Source organism: Vombatus ursinus, unplaced genomic scaffold (assembly GCF_900497805.2).
Source record: "Vombatus ursinus unplaced genomic scaffold, bare-nosed wombat genome assembly UNPS02001287.1, whole genome shotgun sequence".
NCBI lineage: Eukaryota > Metazoa > Chordata > Mammalia > Diprotodontia > Vombatidae > Vombatus > Vombatus ursinus.
This window is the reverse complement of record NW_020941065.1, coordinates 18,724,937-18,745,520: the sequence shown is the minus strand read 5'-3', so window position 1 is coordinate 18,745,520 and position 20,584 is coordinate 18,724,937. Positions and strand designations below refer to the sequence as shown.

The 20,584-nt window shown below is 48.9% G+C and overlaps 1 protein-coding gene across 1 annotated transcript; it reads left to right on the top strand.

Moving 5' to 3' along the window:
* Positions 1–6,573: 6,573 nt before the first annotated feature.
* Positions 6,574–20,578, top strand: LOC114043034 (SEC14-like protein 3). Its single transcript, XM_027861869.1, has 12 exons — positions 6,574–6,676; positions 9,861–9,936; positions 11,018–11,061; positions 11,244–11,303; positions 12,713–12,901; positions 13,482–13,577; positions 13,873–13,933; positions 15,721–15,804; positions 18,183–18,289; positions 18,395–18,534; positions 18,621–18,790; positions 19,698–20,578. Exons 1-12 carry the CDS (start codon positions 6,623–6,625, stop codon positions 19,817–19,819), a joined length of 1,203 nt encoding a protein of 400 aa, XP_027717670.1. The 5' UTR covers positions 6,574–6,622; the 3' UTR covers positions 19,820–20,578.
* Positions 20,579–20,584: the final 6 nt, after the last annotated feature.

Genomic DNA, 20,584 nt, shown 5'->3' with positions numbered 1-20,584 from the left:
TGTATCTTTCTTCCTCTCTGTCTCTGTGTTTCTGTCTCTGTCTCTCTCTGTATTTCTCTCTCTCTCTGTATCTCTCTCTCTTTCTGTATCTCTCTCTGTCTCTCTCTCTGTGTCTCTTCCTGTCTCTGAATCTCTGTCTCTTCCTCTCTGTCTCTGTCTCTCTCTGTCTCTGTCTCTCTGTATCTTTCTTCCTCTCTGTCTCTGTGTTTCTGTCCTTGTCTCTTTCTCTCTGTCTCTGTCTCTCTCTGTCTCTCTGTTTTTCTATCTCTCTGTATCTCTTTCTCTCTCTCTCTCTTCCTCTCTGTCTCTGGGTCTCTGTCTCTCTCCGTATCTTTCTTCCTCTCTGTCTCTGTGTTTCTGTCTCTGTCTCTTTCTCTCTGTTTCTCTGTCTCTCTGTATCTATCTCTCTCTCTATATATATCTCTCTCTGTCTCTGTCTGTCTCTGGGTCTCTTTTTCTCTCTGTCTCTGTATCTGTATCTTTCTTCCTCTCTCTGTCTCTGTGTTTCTGTCTCTGTCTCTCTGTTTCTCTGTATCTCTCTCTCTCTCTCTCTCACACACACACACACACACGCACATACTTTCTCAACTGTATAACTTCTCTGGTTTCTGTTTACTCTCTGGATAAACGTGTTTACACATTTTATGATGGTATTTTGTGTAACTCATATTTGGCAAAGAAGAGTCAAGCCTTTACACGTAAGCTTGGGGCTCTCTTTTGCAACCATGGGAATGACAAACCGAAGGCTGATGTTACTGAAGGGGCTTATAGACATAACTATAGTCTGGTGCCCTGTCCCTGAAAAGAGAGAAGAGCTAGCTCTGGCCTCTCCCCACAATTTCCCATTCCCCTCCAAGCAAGGATCAAGGTGTCCCTTCGAGAGAGGAGGGTAAGATTCAGAGATATTCAAACCTCCCCAGAAGCCTCATTTAGAGAACCCAAGTAGACATAAACAAAATCTACATGAGCAACACACACCTTTCATGTTAAACACATAATGAGCACTGACTGTGGCTTTTTTAATTCACGCAAGAGAAGGCTTAAGGTCTAATATGAGATACCTGGGAGCAGGTAGGGGGAAGGGGAGGCTACAACCTGGTAGGGGGAGGAGCAAAACCTCAGGTACAGTCTAACCTCAGGCCATGACAAAGGAGCCCATGATGACTCTGTGGAGAGGCTGCTCTTGACCTTGGCATACCCAGTTTCACCAGCTCTCCATCATTCCCCACCAACTGCCAGCTAACTGCCACCTACAAGGGAGGGCAATCAGCCTCACAGAAGGAAGGCACTCCGATGGAAAAATAAGAGGCAGCGTGGGCAGGGGAGTCAAACCACTGCTGCCACCCTGACCGCCATCTCCCCTCCGATGCCAATGGGAGACATCCCAGGACCCCAAACCTAGGAATCTTGGGATTCCTGATGCCCCTATTCTAGACAGCACCCCCCACCCCGCCCTCATGGGGACATACCCTGGCAACGGCTCCTGCAGCCATTGATAGAATATTAGAAATTACCTTAAAGTAGAAGCCTGACCATCCGCTCTGGCCCTGCCCCCCTAAGGACCCTGGGACCTCTCCTCTGACTTGCAGCTGAAGCCCATCATGTTCTGTCTCCCCCATTAGAATGCAAGCTCCTTGGAAGCCTGGGACTGGCTTCATTTTCTGCATGGATTCTCAGCACTTATGCTTTGCACACAGTAAGCGCTTAGTGCGTGCTTATTCATTTCTTGTTCTGGTAGGCTTGGGTCCCCTCACCTTCCCCCAGCACAGCTCCATTACGCTGGTGCCTGTCCGAGGTTCTAGAGAGAGAGGCTCATGCTGGACGGGCATTCCATCTCTATTATCCAAGGCAGGAAGATGCTGGGGACCCGCCAGTGAGGCCCAAGCACACGGCATGGAAATTCACAGAAAAAGGCAAGGGTGTAGAATCCTAGCAATACCAAGGAAGGGGACGAAGCAATCTGCCCCCAGAAAAGCCCAAGAAATAAGAGGGTTTTTCTGGCTGTGTGACAGCTTGCAAGGAGGGCAGAGCCTGGCTGGGCACTCCAGCACCTCTCTTGCTCTGGAGACCCTAGGCGTCTCCTCAGGCAGGCTGAGGTTACATAAGGGTTGTTGGTTGCTACATCTCGATGTTGACTCACGCTGACCTTGGTCCAAGACCCAGTCAGGGCGAGCTGGTGGCCAAGGCAGAGGAGGAATTTGTCAGGGACTCTGGCCCAGTCTTTGCCAGCTCTCTTAGTAACGGCCCCAAAACAAGGTCCCAGAGCATGAGCCAGACCATCCCTTCCCCTGGTGGTTCATCTATCATCGGTGTTGCCGTAGTTCCTAAGCACTGAATCAACAAAGAGCAAGCAAACACTTCAAGCAGGGTGGGGAGCAGCCGGGACCGTGAGTGCCCGGGCTTGTGAATGTCTAAGAATTTGGTGTTTTTATAAAACTCAATTGGAAAAAATAGAATTTCAAGGAGGACCTAGTTGTCGAAAATTGACTTAGGTCCCTTGGCACCTGCGGGCATTTTCACTGTGCTGGGACACAAGAGGAAAGGAGGCAGGGAGCTCTTCCCATGGGCCAGGCAATGTGCTAATGCTGTGCAAAGAAAAGAGAAATTTAATGGGATGGAGACAGAGCCAAATGAAAGGGGGCTAGGGGGTTCTGGGTGCAGCCCTGCCCTGAGCTTGCCGGGTGACCTGGAGCAAGTCATTCCCCTGATCGTTGGCTCTTGTTTTTTCATCCACAAATGAGGATTGGATTAGGATCTGCAGTTCCTTCCAACATGAAGATTCTAAGTTCTAGGTTCTAAGCCTTCTCCCAGCTTTGACATCCCCTGTTCCAAAGACCCTCCCAGCTCTGATGTTCCATGTACTGTCATAATCCTACTTATGCTAAAACCTTGGATTTCTAATTTTGAAGCTTGTCCCAGGAAACACTGTCCACCCTCCGGTTCTGGCCTACCCTTCTAGCTTTGTTACCTTCAGCTCACCATTAGGAAGCCTTCCATCTGACCAGTCTAGTCTCTTCAGACATCCTTGTACTTTCCTGCCTCCACATCTTTGTTCCCACTGATCCCCCCACATGGATGCCCTCCCCACTGACCCCCCATGACCCCTATATCTCCTCCTGCTGAAATTATGCCCATCCTGCAAGGCTCAGATAAAAAAAATCACTTCCTCCAGGAAGCCTTCTCTGTCTACCCCAGCCAAAAGTGAGCTCTCTAGCCTCAGAATTCCTCTTTTTGAAGAAGTAACTTATGAGCTCTTATCCCCTTTTGCCTCGACCTGTTTGCATCCTTGTCTTATCTCTTCTATCAGACTCAGCTTCTGGACACCTGTTTGTGTGTCCTCCATGACGCCTTGTATAAAGTACAAGGGTGGGGAATAGTAATGGAGAGAATGCTGGAATTAGAGTGTCTAGGGTTAGGGGCAGCTGGGTGGTGCAGTGAATAGAGCACCCACCCTGGAGTTAGGAGGACCTGAGTTCAAATCAGCCTTAGCTGTGTGACCCTGGGCAAGTCACTTAACCCTGATTGCAGTTAAAAAAAGAATGTCTTGCTTTAATCTTGACTGTGCCGTTTACCTCCTGTGGTCAAATCACATAACCTCTCCGAAACCTCAGTTTTCTCATTTGTGAAATAAAGCAGTTGGACTGAATGGTCTTCTAAAATCCCTCCCAGAGCTCAATCTATGAGCCTTATGATACCGGTTGGTGCTCAGGAATTAGTCTCTGAGATCAGGATGGAAGTGCCCTCTCCAGCACACCGCCCAAAGGAGCTATCTAGCCTCTCCTTGAAGACCTCCCTCTGGCCCCCTAAGGCAGTCCCTTCCACTTTGCCAAAGCTCTGTTTGTTGGGAAGCTTTTCCTGACCTCAAGCCTAAATCTGTATTCCCAAAACTTTCACCCATGGCTCCTGGGTCTGTCCTCTGGGGACAGGGAGAATCTGGCTGTTAAAGACAGAAGCTCCTGAGCCTTCTCTTCGTCATGCTAAATGTCCTTCTATCCTTATATGACATGGTTTCCAGTCTCCCAGCCAAAGAGGGCAGCCCTCCTGTGTGTGGAACCTGTCTCACTGAATGTGAGAGATGGAAGAAATCTCATCTCTCTATCCTTCAGTGGTCTTGCAGTCTTAAAAAAAAATTGGACTTGGGTGGGGTTGGGGTCATTTAAGAAGCGATGGGACACATAGTAAGCATTTAATAAGCACTTATTGGTTGATTAATTATACTCATTTCTGTATCTCCACCACCTCCCAGTAGAATGAAACTTCTTGAGGGCTGGGCAGCTTTGTATTTGCCTTTGTAGCCTAAAGTTGTGCTTCTCGCCTGGAAACTGGATGACCTCTTATCAAAACTGTTGTAGAGAAGATTCCTGACCAGATGTGAGTTGGATTGGGTGGCCTCCCAGGTCTCTTCTAAGTCTGAGATTCTTTGATTCTGGAATCATTTAGTCCCACCCTCCCCTCTGCCCCCACTCCATTTTACTTAGGAAGAAACCCAGGTGTTAACTGCCCAAGGTCACACAATCAGTATTCGGCAAAGCTAGGATTCAAACCCAAGTCTTTTGATTCCAAATACAGTCTTGCTTTGCTCCCCTTCACCCCAACCTCTTAGCCCCAACCCAAAATATTTTGCCTCTACCCTACTCAGAGAAGTACCCCCATCTTCTCCTAGCCCTGGGAGGCCCCAGTGACCCTTGCTACTCCACCTTTCTCACCCTGCCCCCACCCAACAAACACCCCTGTCTTCTTGGCTTCTCCCCAGGTAACCTGGTGCCTCCAATTAAAGGGATTAGGGAGAGGAAAAGAGACTGGTGAGAAAACAGTGGGGATTAGAGGAGGGTTGGAGGGGGAAGGAAGGAACCCAATATATTGGCCAAGCTCAGGCTTCATAGGGAAGTAGGTGGGAAGGAGGAAGACTGGAATGTGAATTGGGGGAGGGGTGCCAAGGGGCATGGAGGGGACCTGGACAGTGACACAGGTTGAGAACAGCAAGTCCCGGTGCTAGAATTAAGGCTGTTTGTGGGTTGGGGGCAGGTTGGGGTACAGAATACAGTAGGACAAGACAGGAAAGAAGAGGAGGGGAGGGGAGGGGAGGAGAGGGGAGGAGAGAGGAGAGCAGAGGAGCGGATGCTATCCAATAGAATATGATACATGATGTAATGCAATGAGATACAACACAATCCAATATGACTCAATCAATCATCAAGCATTTACTGTTTGCTGTGTGCCAGGCACTGTGCTGAGAGCTGGAGGTCCAAGGGGCCTCCCACATCCCTTTATTAAGCATTGGCGGTCCCTGCTCTCAGGGAGCTCTCACGGTATGCTCATTCACGCTCACACTGAATGCAGGCATGACAGGGACACAGCAAAGTGCCCTGGGGAGCCTTCTGGGGCTGTCACTGCAGCTCCTCTGTCTTGCGGGCATCTGTGCTTAGGACAAGTCTTTCCTTGCATCACTAAGGGACCTCCCAGGTATGAAAATTCCCATCCCAGAATTCATCTACTCTAACGTCTTACCTCCAGAGCTGCCTAAGGCACTGAGAGGTTCTCTGATGGGCCCAGGGTCACCTGCTGGCTGGTGTCTGAGGTAGGACTTGAACCCAGAACTTTCTGGATTCAAGGCTAGTTCTCTCTCCAGTATACCATGCACTGCTGTAAAGGATACCGTGGGGAAATGGAAGGCAAGAGCTGGGAAGGGTCTTAGAACCGGGAATGTCAGTGTTAGGGAGTGGCTTCCATAGAAGATAAAACAGTCCTAGCTAGAAAGGACCTCTGAATGTAGACTGTTACAACGAGAAGGGGCCGTGTAGCTCGGGACATAGAATGTCAGAGTTTGAACCACAGGGTCCTTAGAAGATAGAAAATAGAATGTTAGAACCAGGAGGAACCTTAAAAACAGCTTAGCCCACCAGTGCCGTGTAGAGAGAGGGCCGCTGAGGCCCAGGGACAGGGAGGGATTTGTCCAAGGCCACACTGAATGAGTCAGTGGCAGAGCAGGCCTAGTGACCCAGGCAGGCCTCCTGATGACCAGGTGTGGGAGGTAGGAGCAACAATGACTGAGGTCTCTGACCCCCGGCCTAGGCTAATCTTCTGCTAAAAGCTGGCCTGGTGCTTTAGCTTCGTCCCCTGGATGTGTCCTTTCCAGGCTCTTGTTCAGTAAATCTCCTTTTGTTAAAGGGCACAGTGTCTTGTTTCATTCCAGTCGAGGGCCCTAAGCCAGGCCTGGCCCAGGACCCCAGGCTAGCTGATTCCTCTTGGGCTCGGTAGGCAAACCTCAGCCAGCCCAGAGTAACATGGATTCCCTGTTCCCAACGCAACGTTCCACTCTGAAGATGGACATCCTCGACCCTCCTGGCCCATCTGGCTGGGCCATGGCCTTGAACCTGGGCTCCCTCACTCACATTTGCTTGAGGGCCCAGCCGGGGGGGTGGTATGGAGTTGGGGGGGAGGGGAGGAGGATCCAGACTTAATCTCAATTATGTAAGAAGCAGCAGGGGCACTGAGCCAAGGAAGGGGCCGGGCTTGGAGGCTGGCCCAGGAGTGCCTGGCAAAAAGCTGGGCTGCCCTGGGTTGGCCCAAATCGGGCCTGGCATCCTCCTGGAAGGCACAGGAGAACAGACCACTGATCATCATGAGTGGGCGAGTTGGGGACCTGAGCCCCAAGCAGGCAGAGGCCCTGGCCAAGGTGAGAGAGCTCCTTCTCCCTACTCAGGGGCCCTGTTCACTTCCCTGAGAAGGGTGATAGGCCATTCCAGGTGATACTGGGGGTAAGGGGAGAGGCGGACACTCCAGGCCTATGGACAGAAGACCTGGATTTGAGTTCCTATAGCTCTGTGACCTTGGACAGGCCATTTGCCCTCTCAAGACCTCAGTTTTCTCATCTGTAAGATGGGGATAATAACCCCTGCCTTACCTTATGATTTAGAGCTGGAATGGGCCCCCCAAAATCTTCCCATTTTACAGATGAGGAAACTGAGGCAGCCAGCGGTGAAGCAACTAGCCCAGAGTCAAACAGCTAGGAAGTGCCTGAGGTTGGATTAGAATTCGGGTAGTGGGCCTTGGTTTATCTTCTCAGCAGAGCTAAGCCCAGGGTCCTGAATGAAGCAGGCTTTTAAGAATCAACTACAAATCATTTGTTAAACATTTACTACATGCCGAGCACTATGCTAAGCATTGGGGATGTACTAAAAAAAAAGCTGGGGGTGGGAGGGGAACACAGTACCTGCCCTCAGAGCTCACATCCTAATCAGGGAAGCGACACAGAACTAGGGACATACAAGAGTCTGTAAATAGAGAAAGCAGCAACCCCTATTCGGCTCTTTGACTTGATTGGGGGGTTGAGGAGTATGTATTCTGGGGAAGGTTGTTTGAGTGTTTGTTTGCTCAAAACAAAAGGTCTCTCTCCTCTTTTTTTTCTCCTATTAACAAGTCCCTGCTGGTGAGTGGTGTTACCCGTGTCTTTTGACCCTGCTGGCCCAGGCCCAGTGGATAGTCGTTGGGTCCTGCTACTCCATCGGGAGCTGAGTGTGGGGAGGGCAGGCAGATAGAAGGAAAAAAAGGCTTGGGGAGGGGAGGACACCCTGGGTGAGCTAGGAGACCCCAGGAGAGTGATCTGAGAAGCAATGCTAGGGGCAGGCTCTGATATTCCTGTCCTTCAGGGCCTGGGTCCATCCCCGGGGACGGCTGCACTGAGTTGACATCCACTCAACAAATATTAGCTATCTGCTATGTGCAGGGCCTAAGTAGGCACTGATGGGAAATGTCCAGGGAGTGAGGCAAAGATATCAACTACAGAGACCTGTCCTCAGGGCTCTTCCAGTCTGGTAGAGGAGATAAGGCAGAGACAAAGTGGGTGGAGTCTTGGCAACATTTACCAGGTTGTGTAACCCCAGGCACCTCTAAATTTCTCTCCTCCAGAAAGAAGGACAATTAAACTTGAGATAAAGTCGGGCAAGTACTTTGGGACAATAAAACTCGGTAGAAACTTGAGTCTGGATTTAAACATCAGATGGGATTGGTCCCCACCTGTGTACCCCATCATAGCATCAGGTGGATGAAGTCGATGCACGAGGAAAACCAAAGGAAAGTTCTGAGGAGGGAGCCCCAGTGGGATTTCCCTTATAATCCTATCTGACCTTACCTACAGGATCTCGTCTGAGCCTGGAAATAATCCTGTGAGTCAGGAACTACCCCTTTTTCCAGATTGGTCAACTGAAACTCAGAGAGATTAAATAATTTGCCTAGGAAGTGGGATTTGATCGAGGCCTTCCAGAAATGAAGTTGACACTCCCTTCATTAGACCAGTGGTCTCCAAACGTTTTTGATAGCACACCCTTAGCGAAAAAATAAAACTTTTTTATACCTCAACATATGTATATTTACTCCTTCACAAATTGTACTGATGTACTCCTATAGCAATAGTTGGTAACGTCATAACTTACAAAAAATAGAAATTAAAAATATTGAGATAAAAATGAAATTACATTTTAGAAATTTTTATTTACTAATGGTACAAAAAACCTTTTTGTTCTCCCCAAAACATTATCATTGGTAACAATATTTTTAGCTATGGCAGTGTAATCGAATATGTCTTCAATATTTTAAAAATCTTGGCTTATCAGGGGTGGGGAACCTGCAGCATTTTTGTTCTGTGAAGTTTAGATTCAGTCATTTAGCTGAGGACCTACAGGGCCACATGTGGCCTCAAGACCACAGGTTCCCCATCCCTGGCTTAATACTCTATTAAATGATATTTGTAAAGGGATATTTGTAAAGCGCTTAGAACAGTGCCCGGCACACAGTAGGCACTTAATAAATGTTTGCTCCCTTCCCCCACCCAAACCCCTACCCTCACTTTGTGATTAGTGATTTCAGGGTCATTTGGTTCTAAATTCAGTTTCTTCCAATAACTGGTCTTAATGGCTGTCATGGTTGATGAGGATATTTCTCAAAGCTGTCAATCAGCCGCTTAATAAACATTTATGAAACAACTACTGTGTGCCAGGCACTGTGCTAAGTGGTCCAAATGGAAGAACTGTATTGTTGGCCAGGTTGGCTAAATCCTGATACTCATTTTTCAGTTCCTATCCACCAACCATGTAAAGGTTTTTGATGAAGTTTACTCAGTCCATTCCCTTCTTCCCTGATGTTAATCAGTTGATTCTTACTGAGTAATGGGAAGAGGTGGTATAGTACTGTAATCTCACCTCCTAGGAAGGTTGAGGAGGGTGTGTTGAACTCCAGAGTTCCGAGTTACAGTGGGCTGAGCTGGTTGGGTGTTCACACTAAACCTGTGATCAGTATGGTAAGCCACCAGCACTGAGGGCTTCCAGGCTGCCTAAAATGGGGCTAGAAGCCCTAGGTCAGAAACGGACCGGGTCAAAGTTCCCATACAAATCGATCAATAGTGGACTAGACCTATGAACATCCCCTGTACTTTCAGCTTGGGCCAGATAGGGAAACCTAGTCCTAAAATAAAAAAAAATTACTTAATTGGAAAGGGTTGCTTTTTAATATTTTTAACAAATCCAGTGAGTTTGAAACCCACCGAAATTCCTCATGTGGGGGATGTTAAGAAAATTATGTTTCCAAGTTGTTTATGTGTGCAGATATGACAGTTTTTGTAAGAGACACGTGCATGACTTTCAGTCATCCGGAGAGGAAAGAGAAGGTAAGTCTCCAGGAGGAGAAGAGAGTGATGGACAGCCAGTGTCAAGAGCTGCAGAGAGGTCCAGAAGGATAAGGATGGAGAAAACGCCATTGGATTGGGCAGTTAAGAGACCCTCGGTCCCCAGGACTGGATGCGACCGGACCCAAGGGGAGCCCGGCTTGGGGGGGAAAGAGCCTGACCCGCCTATCTCTCTCCACAGTTCCGGGAAAACGTCCAGGACATACTGCCCAATGTACCCAACCCTGACGATTATTTTTTCCTGCGTTGGCTCCGAGGTGAGAAGGGAAGTTAGGGGAGTAGCGGGATCATGATACGTTCACCAGAGGGCGCTGTAGTGGAATGTTGGCAACATGGAGCCCGAGCATTTGGACAGCAGTGAAGTCCATACTGCCATGTGATGGTCGCCTGGCCCTGATGGTCATAACAATGACAATAATCATGGGGATGAGGATGAGGATGAAAGGGGCCAAGGCAGAGGGGCCATATTTATTGTAAATGATAATGATCCCTAATCACCCCAGACATTTTGAGGTTGCAGGTTCCCCACGCCTAGGACCCAGGTCACCTTGGGCAAGTCACAGCTCCTTAGCCTCATGCTTCTTCACCTTTGCAATGAGGGGACTGGACTGGCCATCCTCCGAGAGCCTTCCAGCTTTGTGTCTAGGGGGCTATGGCCGCCTTTCCCTTCTAAGTCCTATGAGCCTCGATTTTGGCACCTGTAAAAATGCACAGGAGAATATTTACACCAAGCTTATTCACAAGGTGTCCGGTGAGGCCCAAACAAGAACATCTGCAGAGAGTATGTCGAGGGGTAATTTAGGGGACCAGAAATTCCAGTGCTGGAACTAGAGCCAAGAGAGCCCTGGGTCTGAATCCTAGCTTACTAGCCATATGACCCTGGCTAAGTTACTGTGCTTCTCTGAGACTCAGTTTTCCCATCTGTAAAAGAGGGATCAGATTCTTGCATCCCAATTTCAGAGTTGTGAGGGAAGGTATTTCTCACCCTTAAAATGGCCTGGAAATGTCAGCTATAATGGCCAAAGTGCTTCGTAAATTGTAAGGTGCTCCATGATGCCACTGCTTGGGATAGGGCGACAGGAATGGGGGACCTGGGATTTCACTAGCATCATTTCAATATCTTCCTGGTGAAGACATTCCCTCTATCAATGGACCTTCTCTGCCCCTTTTGGTCTCAGAGGCTTGTCTGAGAGCCCTGAGAGGTTGTGGCTTGTTCAGGGTCACACAGCCTGTATGGAATGAGGCTGGTTCTCTACCCTCTACACCACACTGTCTCTGCGACCTACTCTGATGACGACTGTTTTCTTCTCCTCTTGTCTTTGCGTATCCCTCCCTCAGCTCGAAACTTTGACCTGCAGAAGTCAGAAGCCATGGTCCGCAAGGTGAGTCTCCCCTCTCCCCCAACTGTGCCGTGACCGGCTCTAGAGTGAGCTGCCCACGCCTGTCCATGTCCTTCCAGTTCTTGGTATCTTGGGCTAATAGACAGAGGGATCCCCACTCCCCCTTCCCAAGCTTCTCTCAGCCTGGCCCGGCCTCACAGGCACTGCCTGTTATCTCTGTGCAGTATGTGGAGTTCCGGAAGAACATGGACATCGATCACATCCTCGACTGGCAACCCCCGGAGGTGAGGCTCAAGCAATACTGCCCAAGCAGTCCCTGAATCCCAGGGTGCCTGTGGAAGCAGGGGGCAGGACCGCCGAAGCAGGCAATTTTTTGTTTTCAGATTCTTGGAAAGAACTTTATTTTTTAATCTGTTTATTTATTTTTAGTTTTCAACATTCACTTTCATAAAATTTTGAGTTCCAAATTTTCTCCCCCTCTTTTCCCTCCCCGCACCCTAAGATGGCGTGCAATCTGATATAGGCTCTACATATACATTTATATTAAACATATTTTCACATTAGTCATGTTGTAAAGAAGGATTAGAACTAATGGGAGGGACCACAAGAAAGAAGAAACAAAACAAAACCAGAGACAGCAAATAGTATGACTCCATAGTTCTTTTTCCGAAGCAGGCAAAATTTGTTCATGCATTCACTCATTCACCCAACAAATATCTGTTAGGCAACCCAAAATAATGGTATGTCTTACATGATTGCACATGTATAAACTGTATCAGATTGCCTGCTGTCTCAGGGAGAGGGGAGGAGAAGGGAGGAAGGGATAGAATTTGGAACTCAGAACTTTTTTTTTTTAAATTGTGAGGCAGTTGGGGTTTAGTGACTTGCCCGGGGTCACACAGCTAGTGTGTTTAAGTCTGGATTTGAACTCATGTCCTCCTGACTCCAGGGCTGGTGCTCTATCCACTGTGCCATCTAGCTGCCCTGAGCTCAAAACTTTTTTTTAAATGTTAAAAAATGGCTTTAACATGTAATTGGGAAGAAAATAAAATATGACATATATATGTATATATAGAAGTAGAATGGAGTTAAAAGCATTCTGAGCTCAAAGGCAGAAGACCTGGGTTTGAATCCAAACACTTACCATAGGCAAGGCTTTCCATGTCTCTGAGCCTCTGTCCTCAACTGTGGAATGGGGATGGGGATGCTGGCACTAGTTTACACTGTCGAGGAAATCCCTTTGGGCCCTGTAGAAGGCTAGAGAAGTGTGAGGTGCCATTATGGAGCACCTACTGTATACACGGCTGAGTTATGTGATCTCTATCCTTGGGAGAATACCCACATGAAGGAGAACACAGGCCACCAGGGCCCCCCAATGTACCTAATCTAGCCACACCCGCAGTCTGCTGCATGGGAGCTAGAAGGGCCCTCAGACGGCATTGAGTCCAACCTCCTTGTTTTACAGAGGAGGAAACTGAGGCCCAGAGAAGGATCATAAATTTAGAGTCAGAAGCGACTTCGGAGATCAGTTCCCGACCTCTCATTTTACAGCAGGGAAAAGGGAAAGTCCAGAGAGGGGAAGCGATTTGCCTGGGGTCACACAGCAAGGCCAGGGTTGGAACCCAGGTGCACCTGCTAAGCACCACCACTTCTGACCCGGGGCCTGCCCTGCCTGGTGTCTGTCCCTGCTCAGGTGATCCAGCAGTACATGCCTGGGGGCCTCTGCGGCTATGACCGGGACGGCTGCCCCATCTGGTACGACATCATTGGCCCCCTGGACCCCAAAGGGCTCCTCTTCTCCGTGACCAAGCAGGACTTTCTCAAGGCCAAGATGCGAGACTGCGAGCGCATCTTACGCGAGTGCGACCTGCAGACTGAGAAGGTGAGGATGGAGGCGGAGAGTGGGGCCTGGGAGGGGCAGCAGCTTCGCAGGACAGCTGTGGAGGTCAACACCATCCAGGAGAAGGGAGGGAACGTGAGGGCCAGGGGTCCGGGGAGAGGCAGGGTGCTAACAGTGGCCAGGACCCTGGGGGAGGGGTGAGAAAGGGGGCTGTGGGCTCAGTCGGGGCCGTTGACTCTCTGGAACCTGCGGCAAACACTACCCGTCTCTCCTCTCTCTCTCTCTATATATATATATATCTTTCTCTGTCTCTGTCTCTCACTCTCTGTATATGCATATATATATACATACATATATATGTGTGTGTGTATATATAGATATATATCTATATATCTATATATATATGTATATCAGCCTACTTCTTCATAAAATGAAGAGAATTGGACCAAGTGGTCTTTCAAGTTCCTCCCAGCTCTGCCATCCCCTGTTCTAAGGCCCCTCCCACCAGCTGAGCCCCTCCCCTCTGCCTGGAAGGCTCTTTCCTACCTCTCTGACTCCCCCCAGTACCCCACCTGGTGGAGCCCCTCCTAGGAGCTCATCAGCCCCCCCCTTTTCCCCGCAGCTTGGGAAGAAGATTGAGACCATCGTGATGATCTTTGACTGTGAAGGGCTGGGCCTGAAGCACTTCTGGAAGCCCTTGGTGGAGACGTACCAGGAGGTGGGTCAGTGAGATGAGGTTTGGAAAGCACTTAACACAGTGCCTGGCACACAAGAGGTGCAGTCTGGGATAGGGAGGGTTTTGGAAGAGGGGTCTCCCGGGCCACACCCAGAGAGGGCCGGCTATGGGGAAGGGGGAGCGCCCAGGAGGTGGAAGGGTTTGCCCTCCAAGATGCCCGGATTCGGCTTTCTGGAGCTTCTGAGCGGGCAGGGATGGAGTGAAGGGGACCAGGTGTGAGCAGGGGCCCAGGGGGAGGGCTCCACAGGGTCTAACTGGAACTTCCCTGGCTCCATAGTTCTTCAGTCTTCTGGAAGAGAACTACCCTGAGAGGCTCAAGTTCATGCTCATTATAAAGGGTAAGTGTGATCACACCCTGCCCTCAGAGACATCCACCCCGTGTGCCTGTGGCAGAGGGCTGGGGTGCCGCCAGCAGTGCCCACACCATCTCTGCCTGAGCCAAGGGCCAATACTGCTGCCTCCAGAGACACTGGCACAATCATCTCTGCTATGTCTTTCTGGCCCCAGCGCCAAGCCCAAGCCATGGCACGTAGCAGACGTTTAATAAACACTTGCTGGTTGATAGTGTTTGCAGACCACAAGCAAGTTAGTTACCAACTCTCTCCATGGCTGGGCACACACACACACACACACACACACACACACACACACACACACACTTAAACATAGGCTGTCATGGAAATGTTGCTTTGTAAGGCAGCCGCAGAACTACAAGATCTGGGTTCGAGTCTAGGTTCCATCACTTGCTAGCGTGATGACCCTGGGCAAGTCACTTTTACCATAGTTTCCTCCTCTGAAAAATCCCAAAAGTCAAGCCTTGATTCAATTTTCTAAGGGGGGATATAGAGAGGCAGAATTAGGCTCCAGGTCAGGGAAAAGTTCCAGACAATGAGAGCTGTGACAAAGTAGAATGGTCTGCCCTGAGGGTGGCGAGGACCACTGGGCACTGGGCATGGTATAGTGGGGATTCCTTTCTTTGATGGATTGGATCCAAAAAATGGACCCTTCCATCTCTCAAATTCTGTGATCCCATAATTCACTTCAACTGAGCGCCTACTTTGTGCCAGGCACTGTGTGAGGCACCAGGGTAACTGTGACAAAAATGAACCAGTCCCTGCCTTCATGGCATTTACGGTTTATCAAGGGAAACAACATGAACAAATAAAAGCAGATACAAAATATAAGTAAGGTGATTTCAGTGGGGGAGGTGCCAGGGGCTGGGGGCTGGGGGATCAGGAAAGGCCGCAGGGGCTGTGAGATATTAGGGAAGGGAATACTCATCCAGGTGTCTGAGGGAGGACTTCATGGGGAAGGTGTCACTTGAACTAGGTCTTGAAAGAAGGGGTGTATATCAACAGATGGAAATGTGGGAGAAGTCTATTGCAGAATGGCCTGGACAAAGGTCCAGACAAGTGGAAGAGATCAGGACCAGAACAGTGGGGACAGAGAAGTCTAGTACATGAAGGTGACTAGTATGACATCATCATCATCATCATCATAGTAAAAGTAGCTTTTATATAGCACTTTAAAGTTTGCAAAGTGCTTTACAAATATCTCATTTTATCCTCACAACAACCCCGAGACATAATTAGGTGCTATTATTATCAACATTTTAAAGATGAAGAAACAGGCAGACAGTGGTTAAATGACTTGCTCAAGGTCACAAAGCTAGCAGGTGTCAGAGGCAGGGTGTGAACCTTTCCTGCCTCCAAATCCAGTGCTTGCTACAACAAGTCAGTCTGCCTAAGAGTCAATATCACTCTCTTTAGCACTATCCTGTATCATCCTCCTATTGTTTTCCATATGTTAGTCCCATCTCACACAACTAGACTGTCAGCTCCTTGAGGGAGAGCACTGTCAACTCCTCTTCAATCCCCAGGACACCTAGCCCAAGACTGGCTTCAATAAAGACCATTGTTCCTCTGTTAAACTCTAAGTTCCAAGAGGGCAGCGATGGTCTCTTTTCCCAATTTTATGTCTCCTCCAGGACCCAGCCCAGGGGCCACAGACAATTGGTTTTTAATTACTTTTGCTTGACTGGAGCTGTCCAGGTTTGCCACTGTGCTCTCTTCAGGGCTGGAGCTGCAGAACTTCTCATCCAGTCTCTCCACATTTCTCTTTCTAGCCACCAAACTATTCCCCGTGGGCTACAATCTCATGAAGCCCTTCCTGAGCGAAGACACTCGCAGGAAGATTGTCGTACTGGGAAGTGAGTAGCTTTACCTTCCACCAATCTGGATCCTTATCCTCTTCAATCTCCTCCTCCTTCTCCTTCTTTTCCCCTCTTCTTCCTCTTCCTTTTCTTCATTCTCCTCCTTCTCTTCCTCTTCCTCATTTTCCTCCTACTCCTCCTCTTCCTTCTCCTCTCCCTTCTCCTCCTCCCCCAAGTCCCGTCACCAATGGGCCTGCCCAAGAACTGGACAAAGAATTACTTCCCCCCCAAAACTTTGGGCTCCATGAAGGGCAGGCATGTCTCATAGCAAATCTCCACCATCGCAGGTCCTTTGCAAGCCCACAAGTCAAGTTGGAGAAGCTGAATTCCCTCCAAAACATGAGGTTATAGTTAACCTACAATGGACCGATCAAGAGTTAGCCTTGAGCAGTAACTTCAGATAGGACCCCTCAGATAGGGCACCGGGCACCTGCAGAAATACCCTACAACGTGTAGTAACCCTAGAGAGAGACCCGACAGAGGGTGGTGACACCACCAAGCTTGCTGAGGTGAGTGACCCTGCAGCCAAACTCAGTGAGGCATCCAGAACCCAAAGACACCCCTGTCCCAGCATCCCACAATCTCAGAGTGGAAAGGGGCCCCAGGGGCATTTGAGTCCAAACCATGCATAGAGAAGCATCTCTTCCAATGGTGTTCTAGCTTTTGTTTGAACACACACACACACACACACACACACACACACACACACACACACATATACCATGAGGGAAATATCACCCAAGGAACCCAATTCTGGATGCCTTTCATTGTTAGGAAGTTTGTCCTGACAACAGGCCTAAATTTATCCCAGGGTAACTTCCACCCATGGCTCTTTGTTCTGTCTTCTGGGGCCAAGCAGACCAAAGCTCATCCCTCCTCCACATGACAACCCTTCACAGACCTGAAGATGGCTCTCACATCCCTTGAAGTCGTCTCTTGCATAGGCTAAGCATCCCCAGTTCCTTCACTCCATCCTCATATGCCATGGACTCAAGACCCTTCCCCACTCTGGCTGTCCTCCTCTGGACCCTATCCAGTTTGTCAATGACCCTCCTAAATTTTGGCACCCGGAATTGGACCCAGCACTCCAGATGGGCTCTGCCCAGCCCAGAGTCCAGAAGGGCCATCTCCTTCCTAGTCTTTCCTGGACTCTGTACCTCTCTTCATGGAGTCTAAGATGTCATTAGCTTTTGCAGCTGTTATATTGCATTGTTAATTCTTGTGGAGCTTGCGGTCCTCTGAAACCTCTGAAACCTCTGAAAATCTTTTTCAAATGAACATCTAGCCATTCCTTTCCCATCCTGTTCTTGTGAAAATGATTTTTGGAACCCCTTTATCCCTTTTAAATTTCACTTTAGTAGCCAGTGCAGTCACAAAGCCAGTTTATAAAACGTAGTTAATGATATCCAAAAGGATAAAGTTGATCCCATAGAACTAATTGACAAAGTATAGTGAACCTAGAGACATCATCAGCTCTTCATTCCTTACCTCTGGCTTTCCTCTGTTGCAATTAAGTCCCCATCTCTTCTCCTCCAGTGGTCCAACCTGGTTTCTTTTGGTTGCTAGGTAGCTACACGATGTATCTGGGCTCAGACAGCCTCCTACTGCTTCCAAAAACAAACTGGGCTGAGGATGAAGGGGAGGAGGAGAAAATATTCAGAGGATCCCAGGATCTGGACCTTAGAGATTCTCTAATCCAGGATGGGGAACCTGCGGCCTCGAGGCCACATGTGGCCCTCGATTCAGTCAAAGGGCCACACTTGAGGTCCTAGAGGGCCACGTGTGGGTTTAGAGCCAAAGGGCCACACTTGAGGACCTAGAGGGCCACATGTGGCCTCAAGGCAGCAGGTTTCCCACCCCTGCAAGTCTAATCCAACCTTCTCATTCCAAAAAGGTTAAGTAACACACATCTGGTCACGCAGCTGGTAAGTGATCAGTAATTCAAGCGTGATTTTAAAAAATAATAATAAAGGGAAAGAACTTGGTTACTCCTGGCTGCAACATTTCCTTGTGAACATGCCACAAAATCTTCTGAGCCTCAGTTTCTTCCTCCGTACATCACAGGTTGCTAAATGGGAAATGCCACATAGATGTGACGTGTTGTGATCGCTGCTTCTGTAGGCATGGCCGGATTCCTTCCTGGTAGGAGCTGACCAGGAGGAGTGAAAGGCAGAGATGCATGGCAGAGTACAGAAAGCTCCCTAGCCTAGTATAGTGACCTTGCCGGTTAACCAAAAGGGCAGGAACAGGACAGAAAACCTCCCCAGGTACTCTACAGAGTAGTTAACTGCAGAGCTAAGAGAGGACAGCCACAAAGTGTGAACAGCTTCTCACACCTGATAACCCACTGTCCCTCTCCTTCCCCCCTCCCCCAGCCAACTGGAAGGAAGGTTTGCTGAAACTCATCAGCCCTGAGGAGCTGCCTGCACAATTTGGGGGAACATTGACTGACCCTGATGGGAACCCAAAGTGTGTAACCAAGGTATAGTGCCCTGGGCCAGGCTGGGGCAGGAAGGCACAGAGAAGGGGAGAGGAAAATGGAGGAGGGTAGCAGCAATGTCCTTGTTCACCCTAGACTCTCTTCCAGATCAACTACGGAGGCGAGATCCCCAAATCCATGTACGTGCGAGACCAGGTAAAGACCCAGTATGAGCACTCGGTGCAGATCAGCAGGGGCTCCTCTCACCAGTTGGAGTATGAGATCCTCTTCCCTGGCTGCGTTCTCAGGTAAGGGACCTGCCTCTCCCGGCCCAAGGCTCCTGGCACACTTCCACAGATGTGGGTGTACAACGAGGCTCTTGGCTCCATTACAGATGGCAGTTCATGTCAGATGGGGCAGATGTAGGCTTTGGGATATTCCTGAAGACCAAGATGGGGGAGCGACAGAAAGCTGGGGAGATGACGGAGGTGCTTGCCAGCCAGAGATATAATGCACACATGGTCCCTGAGGATGGGAGCCTCACCTGCACTGAGCCTGGCGTGTGTAAGTCTCGTTTTCTACCTCCCTCCTCCGCCCTCTCAGGACCTCTCCTCCCCTCTCCCCCGCCCCACAGACATACACACACCCCTTCCCCAAACCCACCTCTACTTACCCATCTCTCCATACAGATGACTATGGCAGCAGCAGGCCCATCCTTCATCATACTCTAAGGGGACAGAATCCCTGCATTCAGCAGGGCAGTTTGGTGTAGTGATTTGGAATCAGAGAAATTGGGTTCATATCCCAGCTCTGTCATTTACTCCCTGTGTGACCTTGAGAAGCCATTAACTTCTCTGGGACTCAGTTTCCTCATCTACGTCGTGAAGGGAGCTGAACTAGGTGATCCATAATGTCTTCTCCTGTTCTAAATGCCATGATCCTCTGATCTTACTCTTTGCCTTGGGGTTAACAATATTAGCACATGTTTTCAATGTTCTAAAGTTTACACAGTCATTATTTCATTCCACCTTCCCAATAACTCTATGAAAAAGTCAGGGAAGGGAATCTTGTCTCCATTTTACAGAGAAGGAAATTGAGGTTCAAAGAAGGGAATGACTTACTCACAGTCACAAAGCTAATAAGTAAGAGGCAGGACACCAACTAAATGCCCTTTCTACTGCATCTCCTTTGTGGGTATTCACAGTACCACACAGGCTGCCAAGTGCCAAGACAATGACAAGGACTCAGACACTATGGCCTTTCCCCATTGGGGCAGCTTAAGCCGGGCTGGGGCAGGAGCCAGGTGGGAATCCGGGGAAGGCAGTTCCCAAGGAGAAGAGAACACAGGTAGGAGGAAGTTGGTCCAACTGAGACCCATAGACATAGTCAGGAGGAGAACCCAACTCTCTAAGCTCAGGAGAATGTAACTGCCTTTGCCTGCCCACCTCTCTGTCTGTCTCTGTCCCCATAGATGTCCTGAGGTTTGACAACACCTACAGCTTTGTTCACACCAAGAAGGTCAGCTTCACAGTGGAGGTGCTGCTCCCAGATGAAGGAATGCAGAAGTATGACAAGGAGTACACACCCATCTAGTCATCAGAACATAATGGGTTGGGGGGCAAGAGGGTCAGTCAAAGCAAGGGAAGTGAGTGGTGAGGAATGGACAACTCACAGTACACCCCTATTCACTATACTCTATCATTCACCTCTATAAGACACCTATGTGGTGGGAAGGAGGTAGTCTGTCAGTTAATTATACTCTCAATTACCTCTTTTGGTTGGTTAATTATATGGTTACTGCCCACGTAGGTTCACTGGGTAGCCCTGTGAGTGCAGTAGACAGGGGAGAGGTGTTCCCTCAGTAAACTGTGCTCTCAGTTTCCTCATAGACTCTCTTGGTTATTGCTAGAGGTTAATAACACCATTAGGTAGCTCTCTAGGTAAACTATAATCTGTCCATTATCTCTAGAGACTTTCTTAGCTGGGTCTACAAGGTAACTACACCCTTTGGGGTAGTTCTGTACATTCAATCAGTTTCCTCTTTGGACTCTATCCATTATTTCTGTATATTAATCTCACTTTGTTGGGCAACCTAGCGTTAATTATACTCAGTTTAGGGGAGTGGGGCTCTGTAGTTTACTTGACAAGGTCAGTTCTCCTCAATCAATTGCCCTCTGCCAATTTCCATTGGTCAGTTCCTCTCTGTCAATTCCCCTCTGCCAATTTCCCTTGGTTAATTCCTCTCTGTCAATTGCCTTCTGCCAATTCCCCTCAGTCAGTTTTCTTGGTTATCTCTAGAGGTTAATAACAGTGTCAGTTACTTCTGTAGATTAACTTAGCAAAGTCAGTTTCCCTCTG

Excerpts from the sequence above, each read along its gene's own strand:
- LOC114043034 (XM_027861869.1), top strand. The coding sequence starts at position 6,623 with ATGAGTGGGCGAGTTGGGGACCTGAGCCCCAAGCAGGCAGAGGCCCTG. Across the intron at positions 9,937-11,017 it reads TTTCCTGCGTTGGCTCCGAG|CTCGAAACTTTGACCTGCAG; the intron begins GTGAGAAGGGAA and ends TCCCTCCCTCAG. Across the intron at positions 18,535-18,620 it reads TTCCCTGGCTGCGTTCTCAG|ATGGCAGTTCATGTCAGATG; the intron begins GTAAGGGACCTG and ends GCTCCATTACAG.